This window comes from Amphiprion ocellaris, chromosome 5 (assembly GCF_022539595.1).
Source record: "Amphiprion ocellaris isolate individual 3 ecotype Okinawa chromosome 5, ASM2253959v1, whole genome shotgun sequence".
NCBI lineage: Eukaryota > Metazoa > Chordata > Actinopteri > Pomacentridae > Amphiprion > Amphiprion ocellaris.
Window position 1 is genome coordinate 15,887,547 of NC_072770.1, and position 19,675 is coordinate 15,907,221.

Below are 19,675 nucleotides of genomic sequence, written 5' to 3' on the forward strand. Positions count from 1 at the left end.
GAAATGATTCATTCAGGACAATATATTTCTGTTCTTCAGAACTGAACTGATCTTCCTGGGAGCATCTCTATACTCTATACTGAAGCCCTATAAATTATAGTTAGTACTTTTTTACTAAGTTGGAGAGTTTGGTGGGGTTATCTGCAGGTCTCAAATTGTCTAACGAGTTTGTGCTGCCTGCACTTCAGTACCGGGATTTTGTGTCTGCAACCTGCAATAATATGCTTGCTTTATTTTATTTTGCCATGCATTATATGAATCTAAATTGTTGCTTGTGCATTGCTTTCTTTAACTATTTTTTGACTTATAAAGCAGTTTGAATGTTTTTTTAAGTTCCATTTGTTTTATCAGAGGGTTTGTGAAGGATGCCGCATCTGTGCACATCTGTATGTAAGTGTGTAGGTTGCGAGGAGAGGTCTGTCAAATATCTCTAGTAGTTATTAAAATAGCTGCTAAATATCCATCCAGACTTTTAAACCCCTGCGCCCTCTGATTGGCTGCCGGCCGGTCACGTGGTGGAGTGCAGTCAGTCGCTGTGCCGTGCCTCGAGCCAGCGCTGAGTGGAGCCTGTCTGCCAACAGCTTCAGCAGCGGCTCTATCTGGATCCTACTACACTCACTGACAATTAAAGGAGGCCCCCTTTTTCTTCTTATTTTCGAGGACTATTCTTCACCATGGGCGACAAAAAGAGCCCTACCAGGTAATGCGACCGTCCCCTGTCGATTTCGAGCTGTTTTGCGCGTTTTGGGGCTCGATATTCGGATGCGTTTCTCTCACACAGGGATCGTTTCTCCCTTTTTCAGTTGGTATGCCACAGCTAGCTAGAATAGTGCAGTCACTATGGCGGCTTCTCGCTCCCTACAACCCAGTCACTTAACAGACAAAGGGAAATTTTTCCGAGGATACGCCTGGCATTCCTTGAAACGCTCTTCCGTCTCGACGAAGCCTTTTGGAGGGTCAATGTCGAAATGGGCATTGTTTGGTATTGGTTTTGTTAGCCGACATGCTAAGCTTCGATGCCGAAATTTTTAGCAATGCTTGCCTGCCTGCTAGCCTAGCTGGCGATACAATCGGACGGTGTGGATAGTCGCCCCCTTCGCCACTGTGGAGATTTATTAACCAGGGAGCTCTACTTGCCGGGACTCGAACCCACAATTAATGACAACACCACCACGCTTTGTGATGTGCCGGGGGGCTTGTATATCACACGCCGGGTGGTGTTTGTCACAATCTCCGTTCTTGTTAATTCATGAAATGTGCGCTGGTGGTATTTCTGAAACTAACTTGACCTTAACATTTGTCTCGTTTGTTGTAAGGCCAAAAAGACAAGCCAAACAGACCGCTGACGACGGCTATTGGGACTGTAGCGTCTGCACCTTCAGAAACACCGCCGAGGCTTTCAAATGCAGCATCTGCGATGTGAGGAAGGGCACATCCACAAGGTAACGTAGCGCTCCCTCTCTCTCTCTCTCTCCTCTCGTCTGAGCGTCTCGTTTTCCCCTGCCTGCCTGGCTGCAGCAGCATTGCATCGCAATTTATGGGAATGACAACTTTGATCGACAGCCTATTTGTCTGTGAGCGAATGGGGACTTGTTGATGGACAATCTCGCACACATCTCCCGCCGTTGTCTTGGATTATCCGTATAGTTTCTGGTTTTATGCGACTAACATTGCGTTGCTTTTATGCATTCGTCTAGGTAGGCTGACTGCTTCACTAGCCAGAGGGGGGGGATGGGGTGGGGAAGAGGGACCATACTTCATGATGGCTGTACAGCTACAGTGAATCAACAGAGCAACATCGAAAAGGATGTTTTTTTTTTCATGGAGTGAAACAAGGTGAATGCCTGTGTGTGCATTTCGCCTACCTGTAGGATTGCAGAAAATCTCCTAATGATCTAACATGTAAGGCTTACTGTGCATAAGGCTGATGTACAGTAGGAGAATGGTTGTTTCTTAGCTTAAGAAAACTGGTCAAACCTTAGACGTGCATTTTGATATTCCTGAGTTCATCACACTTTTTTCTCTTGTGCTCTGTAGTTCAAGGCAATGTTGTTTCACACACAGCCTGGTGTCACCCTGTGAAGTTCACAGTTTTTAAAGGCCAAATCTATATATATATTTTTTTATTTCCAATGTCAGTCCAAACATTTGTCAATGAGTGATCATTTTCAAAACTCAGTTTCCCTCAAATTTGCTTTATTCCCAAAGCTGTGAAGTGAATTCACTGATGTTTGGTCTCAGATATTTCTCCAGATTAATATCAGCATTTATAGTAACAGGGTTGTGTGTCCCAGACATTTCCCCTGAGCTTAACTCAGAATACATTTTGTAATGTCAGCAGAAGACATTGTCTTATGGGAAACTGAGATGAAATCATTGTACAACATTGTGATGGGATTCCCTTTCAGTTTTGTATATATTGACGCCTACTCCTTCTGTTCGGGGGAAGGTTTCTGATAATAAGTTGTGTGTGCGTTTGTTTGCTCATGTCATCAGTTGCATGATGAGATGGAGAGACAGATGAGTCATTTGTGGGTTTGTTGACAAGTCCCCTGCACTCTAACCTTTCCAGCTGTGGTTTCACAATAAGTGGCTCAGCTGACACCCGTGGTGCAACGTGGATGGGGAGAACACGCTTAACGCTGGTTTATTGAGAATCCAGAAGATTGAGCTCCGTCTTTTTCGTCTAGCTCCCCTCCCCCTATGATCTTTTCCCAGCATCGTGTAGCTTGAGACCACAGCTGATGATGTAGGCTGAGCACGCTGCATGAAAGCAGGAAGCGGAGACAAGCATGTCGTAGCCATCCTGCCTCTGTGCTTTGGCAACAGCCCAGTTGCCTCTATTTGGTAAATGGGAGCACATGACATCACTGGAGTGGTTGTCACACATTCCTGTTTGATCTGAATTGTTAACCTTTGATTAATTCAGTTGTGTAGTTGTGGGGCTGCCTCTTATTCTAATGAGTACTAATTAGGCATCTTTTCTTCACTGTTTGATGTGTTCTAGCTAGGCATGGGACGAAGCAAGATGCTCTTAGCTAAATGATTTACACTTAAGGCTGTGTGTGGATGTTTGTCTTGCTGCTTTTATCTGGTGCTCCAATTTGAATGTGCGTTTATGCATGAGGACACGTGTTCACTAATTAGAGTTCCTCACTGCTGGTAGAAGTCAACACCGAAGTTTGATTTGGATCATCAATTTACGTTCACTACAAGATAGATGATCTTACATACTGATTTGTGCCACCAGTGTGAGATGATTGCATTGAAGGCATTTTTGAAAAGGCTTTGTTGCGAGTAGGGTGGTTATGACAGTCCTGTTCAGCTGGTATTGACTGGAAGGAGGAAACGGATGCAGCTGAAGTTTCAGGCAGCATCACAGTCAGTGGTACACCTCACCTACAACTGAAAAGGTTTTTTTGTACAACAGGTAGCATTTGGCAGATGCTAATACAGTAATGTGCATGTTGGCTGCAGTTTGTATCGGGGTCTATCAGCATGTCTCAAATGAAATTCTAAACCAGCTGAATATTTGCATCCTCTCCGAATTTGATAGATCCACGCCTCACAGTCTGCAGTAAGTCATTAAGACACCAGCTGTTTCTACTGGTGGTGATGGGGAACACACACTTGACATGATACATGGCGATAGACGGGTATTGGCTTACACTCTGATGAGGCTTGAATCACACACTGTCCCCTGCCAGCGGTAGGAAAGCTGGAAACCGGGTGGCTATGCATCTCTGATTTGTTTTAATGGAGTCAAGAATGTGTGTTAACGAGAGCAAAACTCTGGCTGTGGCATCAGCATGCAAGGAGAGGCCCCATTCTTCCTAGCCGAGCACAGCCTAACGAACCTGTTGACCCAGTCCAGCTCAATGATGAAACATGATACCCAAGTAGGCTAAATCTAGCCTCTGCCACTCTGACTCTTAAACAAGAAAGCACTCTGCTTTTTGCACCTGACCTCACTGCTAATCTACAAGTCCAAGCAGCCCAAGTGTTCAGCCTCTGCATTCAGTACCCGCTTCTTTGGTAATTGGAGAAGGGCTTGCATTAACATCCCCTGTGAGGTGGATGCTATCATATTTAAATGTTTCTGGCATTTGAACCCGATCGCTGTGTGAATGTGACACTGTGTTGCTGTACATCAGTTTGCTTTGTGGTGGTGTTTGGTATGCACCTCTGGCAGCCTCGGGGCCCAGAGAGAAACCATTAGGAGCCCTCTAAAGTTGATTGATGGTGGGGATCACAGGAAGTCTTGAGGTACCTCAGTCTTTGCTGTTATCTTCACTCTATTGCGCTGTAGTCAACCGTTTCAACTAACTTTCATCTCTGCTTTATATAAAACAGAATAAATGGTGTTTCTCTCATGTTAGCAAAATGCAGTGCTGGGATTTGATTAAATAGAAAAACTTGCAAAATAGTCCTCAAGGTATTTGAAACCCAGACTGCTCCAAGGCCACAGACACTAAGCCATTATTAGTGATAGTAGTAAATGATCTTAGTTGAAATTAACATTTTGTACAGAAATCACAACAAAGCAACTTATTTGTGCAATGTTTTGCTGTTTTGTTTCCTGCACAGTAAATGTTGATGAAGAGATCAAAAGATACTCCAAAAATTTGTCAGGTAGTCTCAGTAAGTCAAGATTGCTTCTTAAAATGAAGCCAAATCTGTCTAAGAAATCAGGATTGGCAGTGTGAAATATCATGCAGGAGGTGTTATAAAGTTGCTGCTCTGAGCTAAATAAAATGAAAGATGTGTGACTTTTTTGCGTATAATTCATATTCTTTCTGTGTCACCAGGCAGCCTCTGTAGGTTTACAACAGTCAACATTTATTGTGCTTATCTAACAGGTGAGGCTGTGCTACAAGTAAAAACAAGTCAATTACTTTCAGTCTCCTGTAACTTGTGCAGTCTGGTGTTGTATCTGACTGATCACTATGGCAAACATATGTAAGTCAGCCATTGTCAATCATTATATTTGTTCACCACTGTAGACATTACAGATGTAAATATGCAATGCATTTATTCTGGCTTTATAATAGTACCATATGGGAGACCACCCATAAATCTACACTTGAAAGTAGACTCAGCATTGATAAGCAGAATTAGAGTGACGGATAAATAAATGATATCCACCACTAAAGTCATGGATTAGGAATGAGGCTAAAAAAGTAAAAGTGTGTCTGTGTGTGTCCTTGTGTGTGTGTGTGTGTGTGTGTGTGTGTGTGTGTGTGTGTGTGTGTGTGTGTGTGTGTGTGTGTGTGTGTGTGTGTGTGTGTGTGTGTGTGTGTGTGTGTGTGTGTGTGTGTGTGATGTGTGTGTGATGTGTGTGTGATGTGTGTGAAAATGATGGCAGTGTGTTTGTGTGCACCTTGGTGTGTGTGCTTGTCTGTCTTTTCCAATGATGGAATAGAGTCATTATAATCCGTGGATTCTACCACTGTCACATTAAGGCAAATTGTCGAGGATAATGGAATTACATAAGAGGGACATGCTGGCGCTCAATTTATATCCGCACTTCCTCGCCCACCCCCTGCCCCCACAGCAGCCCCCACTCAGAGGAAACTGCTTTTGCTTATCCAGCATTATCAGCATCTGCACTAAAGCCCTGAGCACGAGCGGGTAGCCCTAATCTTTACATGTTAATTGCCGGATTTAAAAGTTCTTAATTACTTCATGGGATTTGGCAGTGTGTGAGTGATTAAATACAATAGCCAATTTGGCAATCTGACAAAACAGAGAAATGTTGAGAGAGCTGTTGTATCTGGGCTCCTCCCCTTCAGGAAAAAAGATGAAGCAAGCAAATGAGTGTGACAGCGAGAGAGTGAGGAGTCTGGAAAATACAGAAGAAGGCATATGAGGACAAGGAGAGAGGGAGTAAGGGAGCTGTTGAGTGTGGAGTCGCAGCTAGTTGAGGAATAAGGAGAAGAGGAGGGCAAAGGAGGACAGCGAGAGAGAGCGTAAGGGAGTTGTTTAGTGCGGAGTTGCAGCTTGCTGAGGAGGAAGAAGGAGAGGGCAAAAGAGGACATCGATAGAAACGGAAAAGTGAAGGGACAGAGGGACCTGTAGCGTCTGGACATTTATGTATGTGTGTTGAGGAGGGGGTATAGCCGTAAGGGGATGTGTTCACCCAGCCAAGAGTCTCCAGGGGCTAAAGCAGAGCAAAGCACATCATTACCCAGGGAGCGAGAGACTGGACAGCCTCTTATATTTCCACCAGCACCACCATCCATCCATGGTTAAAGAACCGCCATTTTACTTGTCATTCGCCACAGCTGAGTTTGAGAGAGAAGTGAGAATTGCATTTACAGTTTTCTTAGTAATTCCAGATGTTTTCATCCTGTTAATCTTTACTCTGGCTAAACCATAGTTAGTCTGACCACTGTCGAGAGGTCATAGTCCAGGATAAGTCAAATCAGTTTGGTAGATTTGAATCGCAGCTGCAGTAGTCAGCAGGGGCTTGATGTTTGTTGTCTTGGTGTCAGGTTTCCCCACATCTTGTTTTTGTTTGCGTAGTAGATGTTGTTTCCTTGGTGTAGAACACAAGAGCCTGTTGTGAAGGCACTGTGTCCCCTTTGGCCATGCTGCTTGATAATTTGTTGAGCAAATTCCAACACAGGCTTTGTTCACACAAAAGCAAACAGGAAAGAATATGACAGCACAGCAGCGGAGATGTGATGACCGGATCTACTTGACGGAGAACTCGTGCACACCAGAGGTAAGCAGCAGGAAGAGGAGACCTGCTTAAAGTGTGCAGCATTTAGGAAAAGCAGTGGCAGGGCTAATGCATGAGCAGAAAGTGAAGAGCAAGGCGACAAAGAGAAAATGATGGAGCAGTTGTGCAGAAGAGGAAAACAAATGAATGATAGTGAGCAATGTGACAGGGCTGCTGATGGAAGGAGCTCATATGTGCTTAATGCCTTTGCAATGACTTGCTGTCAGCCTGCTCGATGGCAGGCAGTTCATAGCCTGAAAGGTCAGTCATGGAAAGACTTGTCACTGTGACGACGAAGTATCTTTTGCACATAAGCAGACACAAAGTTAGACATTTCCTCTTTAAATTCACTCAAACACACACCAACCCAGACAGCCAGACTCCTTTAGCCTGTCGGGAGAAGCAGAAAAACTTGCTCCCAGCAGCCAGCGTGGTGCATAACATTACAGTCGTTGCAGACAAGTTGAGATATCTTTAGGAGACTTTCCCCAGTTCCTTTGTTCTGCCCACTACAGCCAGTAATCCCTACTGTTGTATGTTAGGTGTGATTTGTTTTTTGTTGTTTTAGGAGAAAGTTATGTGGTGTAGGTGCTTTCTGGAATTTCACTGGGAAAATTTTGTGGAAACATTTTGCGCAGATGCTAATAAATCATGCATTTTATGACTCCACATGTTATGTTTTCAGTTAGTGCGTCAATCCATCAGAGTCTTGTGCGTGTGATATGTCTTGGACACCTGGATGGAGCATATTCAAATTCGGCCTAAATATTCACAGGAATTAATTAATGAATTGATTTGATTTTAGTAATCAAGGCGGGGGTCACTGTGACCTCAAACTCGTCCCATTCTTGTGAAAACAATACATCATGAATGCCTTTAGGAAATTTGTTCAAATTTGGCTTACATGGAGACTTAAGGATGAACAGATTAGACTTTGATTGTCCAAGGTGATGGTCACTGTGATCTCACAAAATATGTTTCTGGCCATAATTCACAGATTTAGATGCTTATTATGACAAACTTTCGCATACATGTGTAATTGGATAACATGATGAAATGCTGACATTTATATCCAGATAGTGAAGTCTGGACAGACATGGATGTAAACTACAAATTTGATCTCTGATGTTGAAAACCTGTAGCTTATATTAGTAGATTCTTTTTTTTATAGCATTTGGTGGTCAATGTTTCTGTTTTTAAAATGAACAGTGTCACCTGTTGTAGATTATATCAGCCGTAGCTAATTAATATTTATTCTGCTACACTGACACGTTTGTCTGTTGGTTAATGTGACGGTGCACATATCTCTGTAACGTCACTCTCCAGTAACCAGTGATAATATAAATGATTAGCTGATTGTGGCACATGATACGCAGGGGACTCAGTTAATCGTTTTAGGCCTATTAAATCAATACTTTGAGCTCATTATTCCCATAATTGTAAATCAGAACCTTCTTTATTTGGATCAAGTTGGTTGTGTAACATGAGTTGTAAAAGTCGTGTGTCAGTTTTAGGGTGTAGCTACAGGTTGTAAAAATTAATCAGGCCAGCTTGATAGGGCTGGGCAGTGTGTTCAGATTGTCAAATTGTTACCAGTGATCATGTGTTTCTCCTTAACGGAGATTTGTTCCTCCCTCCTCTTGCTGTTTTGTGTGTGTTTGTCTGCTTTTCTAATTGCACACATAAAGAGTAGTTACACCATATGTGCTAAAACAGAGTCGTGACAAATTATCACATAATTGAAAAATAATTACAGGTCAACTGTCAGTAAATAAAGGCATTTACTGTAAAACATTCACATGTGAATTTCAGGCTTCAGCTACCCACCAGAAATAGAGCTGCATTCAAAGATAATGGAATAGAAAAAGAATGGCTCGTATAATCTGTGGACACACAGACTAGCTAGAAGCAAGCAGAAGCAGCAAGCATGTGGACAATGGACTTAAAAGGCTTTGCCTGATTGTACAGCACACAGAATTGGAAGATTGAAAAGGGAATACAGACAGATTGCCTTTAACTAATGACCAGAGTTATGGTAATTAACGGTGAAAAATTAAATTTTTGTCCTCAATTATTGATAGTTTGTCAGACCTGCAATCTGCAAAGGACGTAGCTTTATCAATGTTATTGTGATTAAATTTGTAAAAACTGCTAGAAACTGTGGTATTCTGGCCTCTCTTTTAAGTTGTAGAAGGTCAAGGTGGAGAAGGGACAATAACATTAAGCCCTCAAAATCCTGACTGGAAGGGGCAGATGAAGGGATGAATATCTAATGCCTCTGGTGGGCAGTGAGAATAAACTGAGATGAGCTATAGCCCCAGGCTGATCTTGAGGTGCTATCCTCATTCAACCTCCCCAGTGCACTCACTCACACACATTGTTTTACTCATGGATGGCTGGAGATGACAACACTGCTCCAGTCTCTTCAGGCTCAGAATTTCCTCACGGGGAACCCAAAGTTCCACAGTCCAGCAGTATTTGTAAGTTTTCACTTAACTTTTGGGGCAAGAAGAAACAAGTGACTGGGTTTGTTTATATACACTGTTATAGGTACATTTATTACAGGTTCTGTCTAAGACATTTGGACCTTTATATTTATGTATTTTAGCATCTCTGGACATAGAGCTCTACACCTCAGGATGAGCAGAAAGGACAATTATAGTTTAATTTTGTCATACTGCTGAGGGTCAGATCCAGCTCTAAAAATCCATGTTTCTAATCTATTAATGTTATACAATCAAATGTCAAGATTTGCTGCTTTTTCTGTTGTAATGGCAAATTGTGTCCCCTTGTGACAGCACTTAGTTCATTGTTTTCTTTTTTTCATTGGTTTCTAATTTAAGAATTTATTTATCTGAAGAAATTGTCAACAAATTAGTTAATAATGCCAAGCCCAAGTTGATGTGTTTGAATTGCTGTTGTTCAGGCAACAGCCTCCAATCCCAGGAAATTAAACGAGTCACTTATCCAAAATAGCTGCTGAATCATATTTGTTGATTCACTTAGTGTTAGTTGTATTAAATTGATAATATTGAATTTACTATATATGATGCTTTGATGACAATCTGTACAATCCAAACTACTTTTGCTTTTTCACATTATCAACTTACACAAGCACACAGTTTTTATTTGTATGGTTTCTGAGAAAGTGTTATCAGAATCATGAGCTGAGGCTATGCAGTGCTCCTCCCAAACAAACTTCAAACCATTGTAGAGAGACTGTCCAACATTTAAATACAGAACAATGGAGCATACAGAGGAATATACCAGCTGACTAGTTAATAAATTCGGAGCAGCGCAGGCAGCTCTGGGCTCTGCTCCATCAACCTTCATAGTAGTAGGGGGAGGGGAGGACATCATGTGTTTCAACATAATGATCAAGGCGTAAAGCAAGTGTTGACACAGATGAGTGCATGTAGATCATCAGTTAGATGATTGCCAGAGCGTCACAGGGAGGTGGTGTGATCAAACTAAAGCCCTGTGGCATCCTCACATGTTGGATCTGAGACATGTGCTCCAGGCTGAGGCTGTGATGGCCGCTCAGTCCTGTGCGTGGGGAAACCAGGTCACTACTGAATGCAAATGAATTGAGGATTCGTGTTTCTGAACAGCTTTGCAGATCATCGAAGAGAAGGAATCTGCAATTTTTTCCCAATGTAGTTGTGGTTATTTACAAAATGTGAATGAGAGAGCGGGAGACGTTTTAATACCCTGAGCTATTTAGTGGGCTGTCCTTGCTTGAAGAACACCGTTGTCTGTTGGCTGTCTCATTCTCTCTCTCTCTTGTCTTCGCTCAGCTGTCTGCCGTTGCATTCATTCAGCCTGGCAGGAAATAATTGCTTGTCCTCCACACAGCACTTCAAATAAAAGAGCTGTGTTAATGAGGGCTTTCCTTCATCTCTGTCTCTCTCTATCGCACTCTCCATCGCTCGTTCACTCTCTTCATTACTCTCTCTCTATGAAGTGCTTGGGCTCATTGTTTTGGTTTGTGTAGAAAGAGTTCCCTCTTAAACAGCCGCTTCAGCTTTTGCTCTTGGCTGGCAAGTATCGGCTGCTCCTGACCAGCAAGAGCACCAGCTGAGCAGAGGTGTGTCTGTCTCTGTGACAGTTCAGGCTGAGTGGAGCAGTCTAACTATGGGTGTCAGTCTGACTGAATTAGGAGCTTTTAAGCATGATGATAGTTATTTCAGGGCATCCCGTGGAGGGAGCCTCCCCGCTCCTCCCTTTCCCAGACGGTAGAATTTAGGGGCAAGCATAGGAGGAGCTGTCAATCACAGCCTATTGTTGTGCGAACGGGAGGTAATATGCTGTAAGACCTCACAGTGGGAAATGATTCTACAGCAGGCTTTACACACTTGACACCTACACACACACACATAACACTCACACCCCCACAGATTCCCCAGGAATATATTGGCATCAGTGGGAGGTTGGAGCAATTTCTGCAATTGGACCCCGGGGTTCACTTCTGGTCCTGCTCCCAGTATCATTTCCGGCATTTCAAGCCTTGTGTTGTATAGATTGTTCCTATTTGAAAAACAGTATGGTTCAGTTGTAGAGTAATTTTCCTCAAAGTTGTAGTTTGATTAGTATGTTATATTCTTTATACTGTGGACAAATTATTTTGATGTGAATTGTAATACATTTTTGATTTGAATATGGGTTTATTTTTAAGCAGGACCTGTTGTGAGCCACTGCTATTTATTAAAATAGAGTGGCACACATACAGTGTCATGCAGAAACCCCAGCCATGTTAATGAGCCACAGAGCAGTGCTGTGCAAAGTGATGATGTGTGGTCAGTAAATAAATAATGGGGCAAAGAGAGCGGTGGCTGTATCATGCCAGGAGCAACTCATGGCTGACTTACAGCTGGCACTGAATCACTGCCTAACTACTAAGACAACTTCTGCCACCACTCCTGCTGCTGACACAAATCTCGGGCTCTGACCAAGGCATTGAGTCCACAGTGGGCAAAGGAGGCCTGAAGCTTATCAGCCAATCAATCACTCACTCATTCACCACCTGTTTGACTAACAGGTCTCGCTGCCAAACAAAATTATTTCTGGTCTGGTGGGATGTGATCTGTGTGCACAATCTGTTTACTCTCTGGGTTAGAGAAACAAATAATTTTTCAAGAGTGTATACATGGGTGAGTGCATGTCATCATTGTAGATTTGACTGCTGCTGCTTTTTGGTGTAGTTTAAGCTGCCTGCCCAAAAGCAGAATTTTTCTCAGACTTTCTCAGTGGTGGCATAGTGACATTTCCCTCAAGTTGTTGACACTGGATCCAGTGGTATTCCAGGGACCGGCTGCAATCTAATGGGATGAACTGCATTATGTCATCAGAACAGAGACAGGACAGAGTGAAGCTCAGGAATACACAGAAGTCAATAGGACTTTTATGTTATTATCCTCTGACGTTTGTTTTAAATGCCATAGCTTATTCTACAATAAAGGCATGTTACAACAAATTAATAATGCGTCTGTACAGGGTACAGGTCCATTGCTTTAAAATGAATATAATAATTTATTGAGCAATTGTCCAGTTAATTGCTGATATATTTTAAAGCTTTGCTGAGCATCCTGTGACTTACCCAAGGTACTATAAGGACGACTTCTAATACTCAGCGCAGAAAGTAATTACTCTAAATTGAATTGGAATTGGGATCTATTTGATGGGACTAGGATAGTGTTAGCAATTATAAAGATGGGATCGGAGAAAAATTTCACTCCCAACTCTAATTTTCAACCACCGAACATCCCCAAAGAGGATTTCACACAAGGGCAGCAGGTAGAAAAAACCCCAGGCTCCAGAGAACCACAGCAGCTAATGTATGCCGAATCAACAGCCCAGGGCTCATCAGCATTCACCACAGCTGGTGTATTGATTGGAGTGTAGTGTGAGCATTACAACATGATGCTCCATTATGCCTCAATTGATTGCCTTCTGATCAGCTGCATGTCCCAACCCCCTCCTCAAGGAGAGCCCCTCGCAGTCTGTGATGGGTCGCAGCATGAGGAGACTAAATGAGTTAGATGGAGCAGTTGAGAAAAAGTTGTGAGGGAACTGAGCTGAGAAATAGAGTGAAGACAAAGCAAATGCTGAGGTTTTTAGTGCTAGGCTTTGTTCCATTTTTCAAGCTGAAAGTACACCGCTGGCTTTAATGGTTAATTTAATTATGAATATGTTGCACTTGTCTTGATGGGCATTTTATGCTTGAGAGTCAACCCCCCAGTCTTTTCTTATGGATAGTATGCCAGATATAAGAGCCATAACTGTTAGAGCGAGAATTATGGCCCATTAAACACTTTTTAATATTTTCATTTCTTTTAAATAAATGAGAAAAGGACTTTGTGGATTGTATTTGTTTTCTTTATATTTCTGAAAAACTGCATATTATGTTTTGTTAGACACCTTCTAAAAGGCAGAGACACTTGGGCAGTGGAGAGTCAGTCGTGTAAGGCGTGGGAGGATTTAAGTGCAGAAACAAGAGTAACTGGACTGGCAATATGATGTTGCCAAATTGAAACACTGGGGCTAACCACTTAAGCGGCTGTCTGAAAACCACTTTCTACAGCAAGCCACTGAAATCAGTCTGACACACTAGGGCCTCATTTTGCAGCAATAACACTTGTTTATCTGGACTGATGCTTAGGCCAGCAGAGTCTCTACAACTTTCAAGACTCTCTGCTTGACCACAGGTCGCCGAAAGCAGTTAGGGGTCAAGGATCAAGGGCCGTCTTCTACTCTGTTGGGATATCACAAAAACTCTTCCTGCCAAGGCTAGAATTCACTTTTGAAGGGTTTGGTACACACAAGTAGCTACTATAACTTGTGTTCCTGTTGAAAAGGCCTCCTGAGCAGCCATCAAGCTGTGCCAGGCTGTTTGTTTGCATGCTAAGCTTTTCAAGTGCATGTTTGTGTGTATGAGCGTACTTGTGGTTTACTCCTCACCATGCTTGCCCAGTGCTGGCTTGTGATTATCCATGTTGCTGGCTGCAGTTTGGTCTCTGCTGAGTTTCTGGAAGGCTGCAGTCATCCTTCCCTCTCCCCCGAGGTCCTCTGCTCCCCTCCAGATGCTGCCAGCTGGTGTCCATTATGCTGCAGGTGTGTGTGTTGGCTCTGACACGTGGACTTCGGGTTAGCATTTTGCCTCACGACTTCAGGCCCTGTTCATCTGCAGAGCTGTTGGAGGGTGATGCTGCTCTTGCTTGTTTGTAGCCTTTTAGTGGTGTTAAACCACGGAAAAGATCAAAAAGATTTCAGAAACAGATGGCATTATGTGAACCTCCACTTTAGATAATTAAAAGCTGCATGACACATTAATCTTTCTTACTTTTAGTGTTTGCAGAATAAGAATGATTAAATTCAAGAGAGGTTGTTGCTTTTCTCGGGTTATTTATGTGGTTAAGTTGAGTCAGAAAAAGGGCTCTGTGGTTGCTGATGAGCTCAGTGAGCAGACCAGCAACACCACGTCCAAGTGAATCTCAGTCTGTGACAAATGGGGCCAACCCTGCAGTAATCAGATTAGAGGACCTAAGTGATGTGCTACAAATGTCCCACCTTGTGATCCTGTGCATTCATTTTATTACAGCCGTGAGCTAATGAGATTAGCCCTCAAAACAGAGCTGCTCCACCAGGAAGCGGCCGTGTAAACCTACCTCTGCAGCAGCTGGGAGCAGCAACCCCTTTCCCTTGCTGACCATTAAGTTCAGTCACCTCTCTTTGTCAGCTGCGGTGTGACTGTGCTGGTGAGTGGTCAGAGTCAGCTCACCGCTCCACTACAAGGCTAATCCATGTTTGTGCCTTGGATCTCCTCCACAGGAAACCCAGGATCAACTCCCAGCTGGTTGCTCAGCAGGTGGCTCAGCAGTACCCGATGCCTCCCCCGCCCAAGAAGGAGCGGAGAGAGAGGAGCGAGCGCACAGATAAGGAGCGCCCAGACGGCGAAGGAGAGCGAGCTAATGGAGAGGGACGCCCAGAGGTTGAGCGTCCAGAGAGAGTGAGGCCAGAAGTGGAAACCCCAGAGAAGGACAAGAGCGAGAAGGAGCAGCCAATCAAAGACAAACCCGACACAGAGAAGGACATCAGCCCAGCTGTCACGAAGAAGCCCAGCAGCAAAAAGACCAGGTCAGTGTTCAAATCAGTGTGTCAGGGCTTCACTTGTGCCTCTGGGTGCCTGCTGTGCTGGTATTAATCCCACTGCTTTTCCTCTGTTGTCCCCTAGACCCAAATCAGACAACCATCAGAGTCCACCCAGCGACAAACACAGCATACAGTCTGGCAAATCCACAACTAAGACCAACAAGAACTCTCACATTTCCAGGTGTGTAGCACCCTCTCTTACTTTGCATGTGTTTGGCAGAACACATGGTTTCTCTTCTATGACTACACAGCACTTCTTGTTAGAGAAAGTCGTGTAGCATGAGGTTAGTAGGAAACCTCAAATGATTCACAAATGATCTTTTACACTAAACACCCACTCTCACTTTTGATGCACTTGTTCTGACTGTTCATGTGTCACCCAATGAATTGAGCAATTTAGTGTAACCGCCCCCACAGTGCTGGAAGCCTCCCCCTTGTTGCTGTAACACACATATTGTGGTTGGCAATTCTGGCTGTTGACATCAGTGTATTCCTTTCTCTGTCTGTGCTCTTTAGGCCCAAACTGAAGAACATTGACCGGAGTACCGCCCAGCAGTTGGCTATCACCGTAGGGAATGTGACAGTGATTATAACAGACTTTAAGGAGAAGACCCGCTCCTCCTCCACATCCTCGTCCACCATCACGTCCAGCGCGGGCTCCGAACAGCAGCACCAGAGCTCCGGCTCCGAGAGCATGGACAAGGGCTCGTCGCGCGCCTCCACCCCTAAAGGGGATCTCTCTGTGGGGCACGACGAATCATTCTGAGGTCCCGCCTCTTTTGCCCCATCCTCACCCTGCTCCACTCCCCCTTTTCCCCCTTGTTTCTGGACACTATGGATCCCATAGGGGGAGAGATTTCACCTTTTCCCATCGCTGCCCCGCCTCCATTCCATGATCACCCCTGGATGCTGAGAGGAGCTGGCTGGCCGAGAGGAACAGTGCGGTGCGCCTGCCGCGGAAACAAACGCCACGCTTTGGGAACTTCCCTCGTGGTTACACCCGTGGCACAGGCGAGGAGAGCTGGGCTAGACGGAATAACGCCCCCACCCCGACCCCCCTGCGGTAGCATCCAGACACTTGTATGTATTGTTTTATATTTGTACGTGGATGTGAGGCCAAGTCGACATTTTCTTTGTTTTGTTTTTGTAAAGAAGAATTCTCCGCTGGGCACAATAACCACCACCATTTTAATAACTTTAAACTATTATTACCCTTATTTATTACCTGTTGCACCTGTATACTTTGATATTCTCCTTTTTATGTTGAAGCTTTGCTGCGTAGCTCTGCCGATCGATGGTTCCTTCAGTGTTTTTAATACAGTTTGAAAATGATAGGACATCATACACACAAACACCACATACACACAAACGAACACACACACACACTGGTGCTAGATACACTGTGAAGCGGTTTTGCAGATCTGGGATTGCCCATTCACTCAATGTGACGAAGTGCTGATGAATAAAATTCTCATTCACTTTTCTCAACAACACTGTCTCACTCTGAACACTGTCGGGACCTCCGTCAGGTCCGTCTACTTTTCTGTACAGGTCAGTGTGCATCAGAAGAAGGTCACCTGAAGTTCAGACACCTGACTTTTTCAAATAGATTGTCTATGATTTAGTATGCTATAGCAGATTATACAGTATCTTATGTCCTTAACTGTACAGTGTAGGCTGTTGTGTAAAACACTAAAAGCTGTTGATATTTTCTGCATTCCGTACTTAAATATTGAGTTTTCTGGCTGAAGGCAGAGCTGTCCTCTCAGCTCCAGAGCCAGAGTTTGTTCTGTTGTGACTGAAGGATGGTTACACACAGTTCCACTTGGTAAAACCATGTCGAACTGTAAAATAGACCTGTTGTGTCAAGCTGTTGTGAATCGACTTCTTTTTCTTTCCTCTTTTTTTTGTGGTCCTGAAGACAACTTTTGAATCTTCATCCGCTCAACTCAGAAAACAAGTGCAAAGACATGAACAATTTAGAAAGATTGACAATTCAATTGACTTGTTTTTTTTTGTGTTAATTTAAGACTCCTGTCATTGAAGGCAAAAAAAATACTGCAGTAGTGAATACAATACAATTGTACTTTCAATTTTATAACAGCAAGGCTTATTTAAGGGTTTTAATTCACTTTCACCTTAGCTGATACTAGACCAACATAATTTCCTTTTAACTGTATGAAATTGTATAAAGAATAAATGTGTATATGATATCTTAGTTTTATTTATTGAAGGACCAAAGGAATTTCATAATGACATGATGCATAGACAGATGAATAACAATTTGAAATGCAATTATCTAATGTGTGAGATGAATAACAGTTTAAATAAAGACTAATATAATCCATGTAAATGGTGTTCTTATTGTCCACTCATCTCTGTGCGCGGCTAAATCGGGGCAGAGATCGTCGTGGTCCACACAAAGTAGTGGATGTTGCCTCATCGTGGGGGCAATAGAGGCAGTTTGGGTAGCTGGGAAGAACTCCTGGTTTAGAACTTTGGCCTTAGTAAGCCCCTCTTCACTCTGCTGGACTACCACCAGCACCTGTAGCTACCCCCGACAGAGACCCCAGCTCAACAGCTGAGCCACAAATAAAACCAGGTTAGGTGAGATTAACATGCCCCAAATAAACTCCTCCTCGGATCCCAGGGGCAGGATTTGATCTGTGTCGACTAAATGCTTTGCGGTTTCACACGTAGGGATGATAATCACATGCGTGTCGTAAGCAATGTTCGAAGTCCAGGAGATATGTATTCTTTTTTTTTTTTGCTTTTAAGCTATGGTTAATATGTAATTATGTACTTTATTGCATACAAATATGGAATCAGTGTTGAAAGTGAGGAAAAGCAATGTGAATAGAAACTTAAAAAATGGGACTTCTTGGGTCAGAAGGGGAAAATGTTTTAACTGAGAATAAAACCCTGCTTTGTAATGCAATCTATTAGAAATGGGCCTAAAAAGCCATCTTTTCACCTGCCTTATCTGCAACCACATTCACTCGACTGAGTACTCCGACAGAAAGGATTCATTGTTAAATTATTGACAAATGACCATTTGCTGAGTATATGAATTATTGCTTGTATATAGAATTTTAAAAAGGTGCAAAGGCAAACACTATGAATAATGGCATTGGAGCTGAAGTCTTTTGTTTCCCGTTTCCTTCCCGCGCAAGCAGTTCTGTTCTTGTGTGCGACCAGTAACCTTAATTTACTGTGTAAAGATGGTTACATTTTTTAGCTTTGTTTGTCAGAGACCCAAATATAGAATGCTTGTTTACTGACTGTATAACCTTAACCGTGAATTTCCAATTAAGTGTATTATACAAACTCATTTCTTCCTATAACAATGTCTTGTACAATGCTTTTAAAGTTATTGCTCGGTTTAAAAAAAGAAAAAAGAAAAAAATGTAGGGAGAGAACAATAATCCATTCTTTGTTTAATCCAGTTTTTCTTTTCTTTTGTTGTTTTTTTCTTTTAACTTATAGCTGATGTGTCATTGTTTCCCCTTGTGAAATGGTCACCTTATGTTCCTGGTGTGGAAATGTACGCAGCATTTTCAGCAAATCACGGCTCCTTGTCTAGCTTATAATGTTAAACTAATACATGTTTCTGGCATGTGCACGACTTTGCGCTTATAGGCTAACCTGATCATTTTCCTCCGCTTCAAATAGAAATGTCTATTTATGAATTTTGCTTGTAGTTTTTCACAAATAAAATTGTTAAAATTATCTATTTTCTGGCTCTTCTGTGTTCTTTTATTGATACTGTTTACATCATGCGTCTATTGACGTGAGTTCACCATCTCCAGTTGTTTTGTAGATAATGGGATGTATATATATTGATTTGGGATGTCCTAGTGAGGGTGTAGGAGAGAAAGTCTCGCGGTGTTAGGACACATGGCTTTAGGGAGCCCTCATATTGACAACAGCTTTCAATCATTGTCTCCCCAGGGGCTGGTTAGCAGCAGTCTAATGCACCATCTAAAAGCCCTGACCAGTGACTTCTTTGCTCTTTTCTGTCATCGCTGATAATCTACGCAGATATGAAAGGAGTAGTCGATGCTCACATTTGTTTTAAAATCAGATTCACTTTGCTGATGAAGTTATGTATTAAGATTGTCCACATTGTAAAAACTGTTATTAAAAAAACTCTCTAAAATTCCCTTTTTGATTATTGAAGTTTTTTTTCTTCACTTCTGCCTTCTAGTGTTAATATGGTTTTAACCCTCGTGTCGTCCTGCAGGTCAAAATTGACCCTGTTAAAAGTTTGAAAATGTGGGAAAAAATATACATTTTCACAGTGAAACTTCTGATGTTCACATTTTCAACATTTTTGGGAAATCTTTGAACATTTTTTGGTGAAAAAAAAGAAATGTTAAAAATGTTTCCTAAGAAAATTCACAAAAATGTTCTTAAAGAAAATAGAAGTTTTACTGTAATCACTAGATATTTTTAGGATTTTTTGCAAGATTTTTACTCATTTTTTGAAAATATTTAGAAGAATTTTCTTGCCAAAGAAAATCTTGGGGGATTTTTTTTAAAAAATTAAACTTGTAAGGGTAATTTTTAAGCAATTATCGGAATTTTCTTCCTGACGGTTTTGCAAATTTTCAGAAATTTGGGGAATTTTTTTGCTGAATTTTTGGATTTTTTCAGACAAGGAAATAATATTTTTTTGGTGGCCGTAAATGAGGACAACATGAGGGTTAAAATAAATGTTCACAGTTTGACCATTGCAGGACACAAATCAGTCCATCCATCATTTAGCTTCACCTGCTTTATCCTGCACAGACCACACTACTG

General features: G+C 42.5%; 1 protein-coding gene across 1 annotated transcript; it reads left to right on the forward strand.

Moving 5' to 3' along the window:
- The first annotated feature begins 542 nt into the window (after positions 1-542).
- rybpb (RING1 and YY1 binding protein b) lies at positions 543-18,601 on the forward strand. The gene is made up of 5 exons (XM_023299730.3): positions 543-700; positions 1,317-1,442; positions 14,552-14,857; positions 14,955-15,053; positions 15,389-18,601. Exons 1-5 carry the CDS (start codon positions 675-677, stop codon positions 15,636-15,638), a joined length of 807 nt encoding a protein of 268 aa, XP_023155498.1. The 5' UTR covers positions 543-674; the 3' UTR covers positions 15,639-18,601.
- Positions 18,602-19,675: the final 1,074 nt, after the last annotated feature.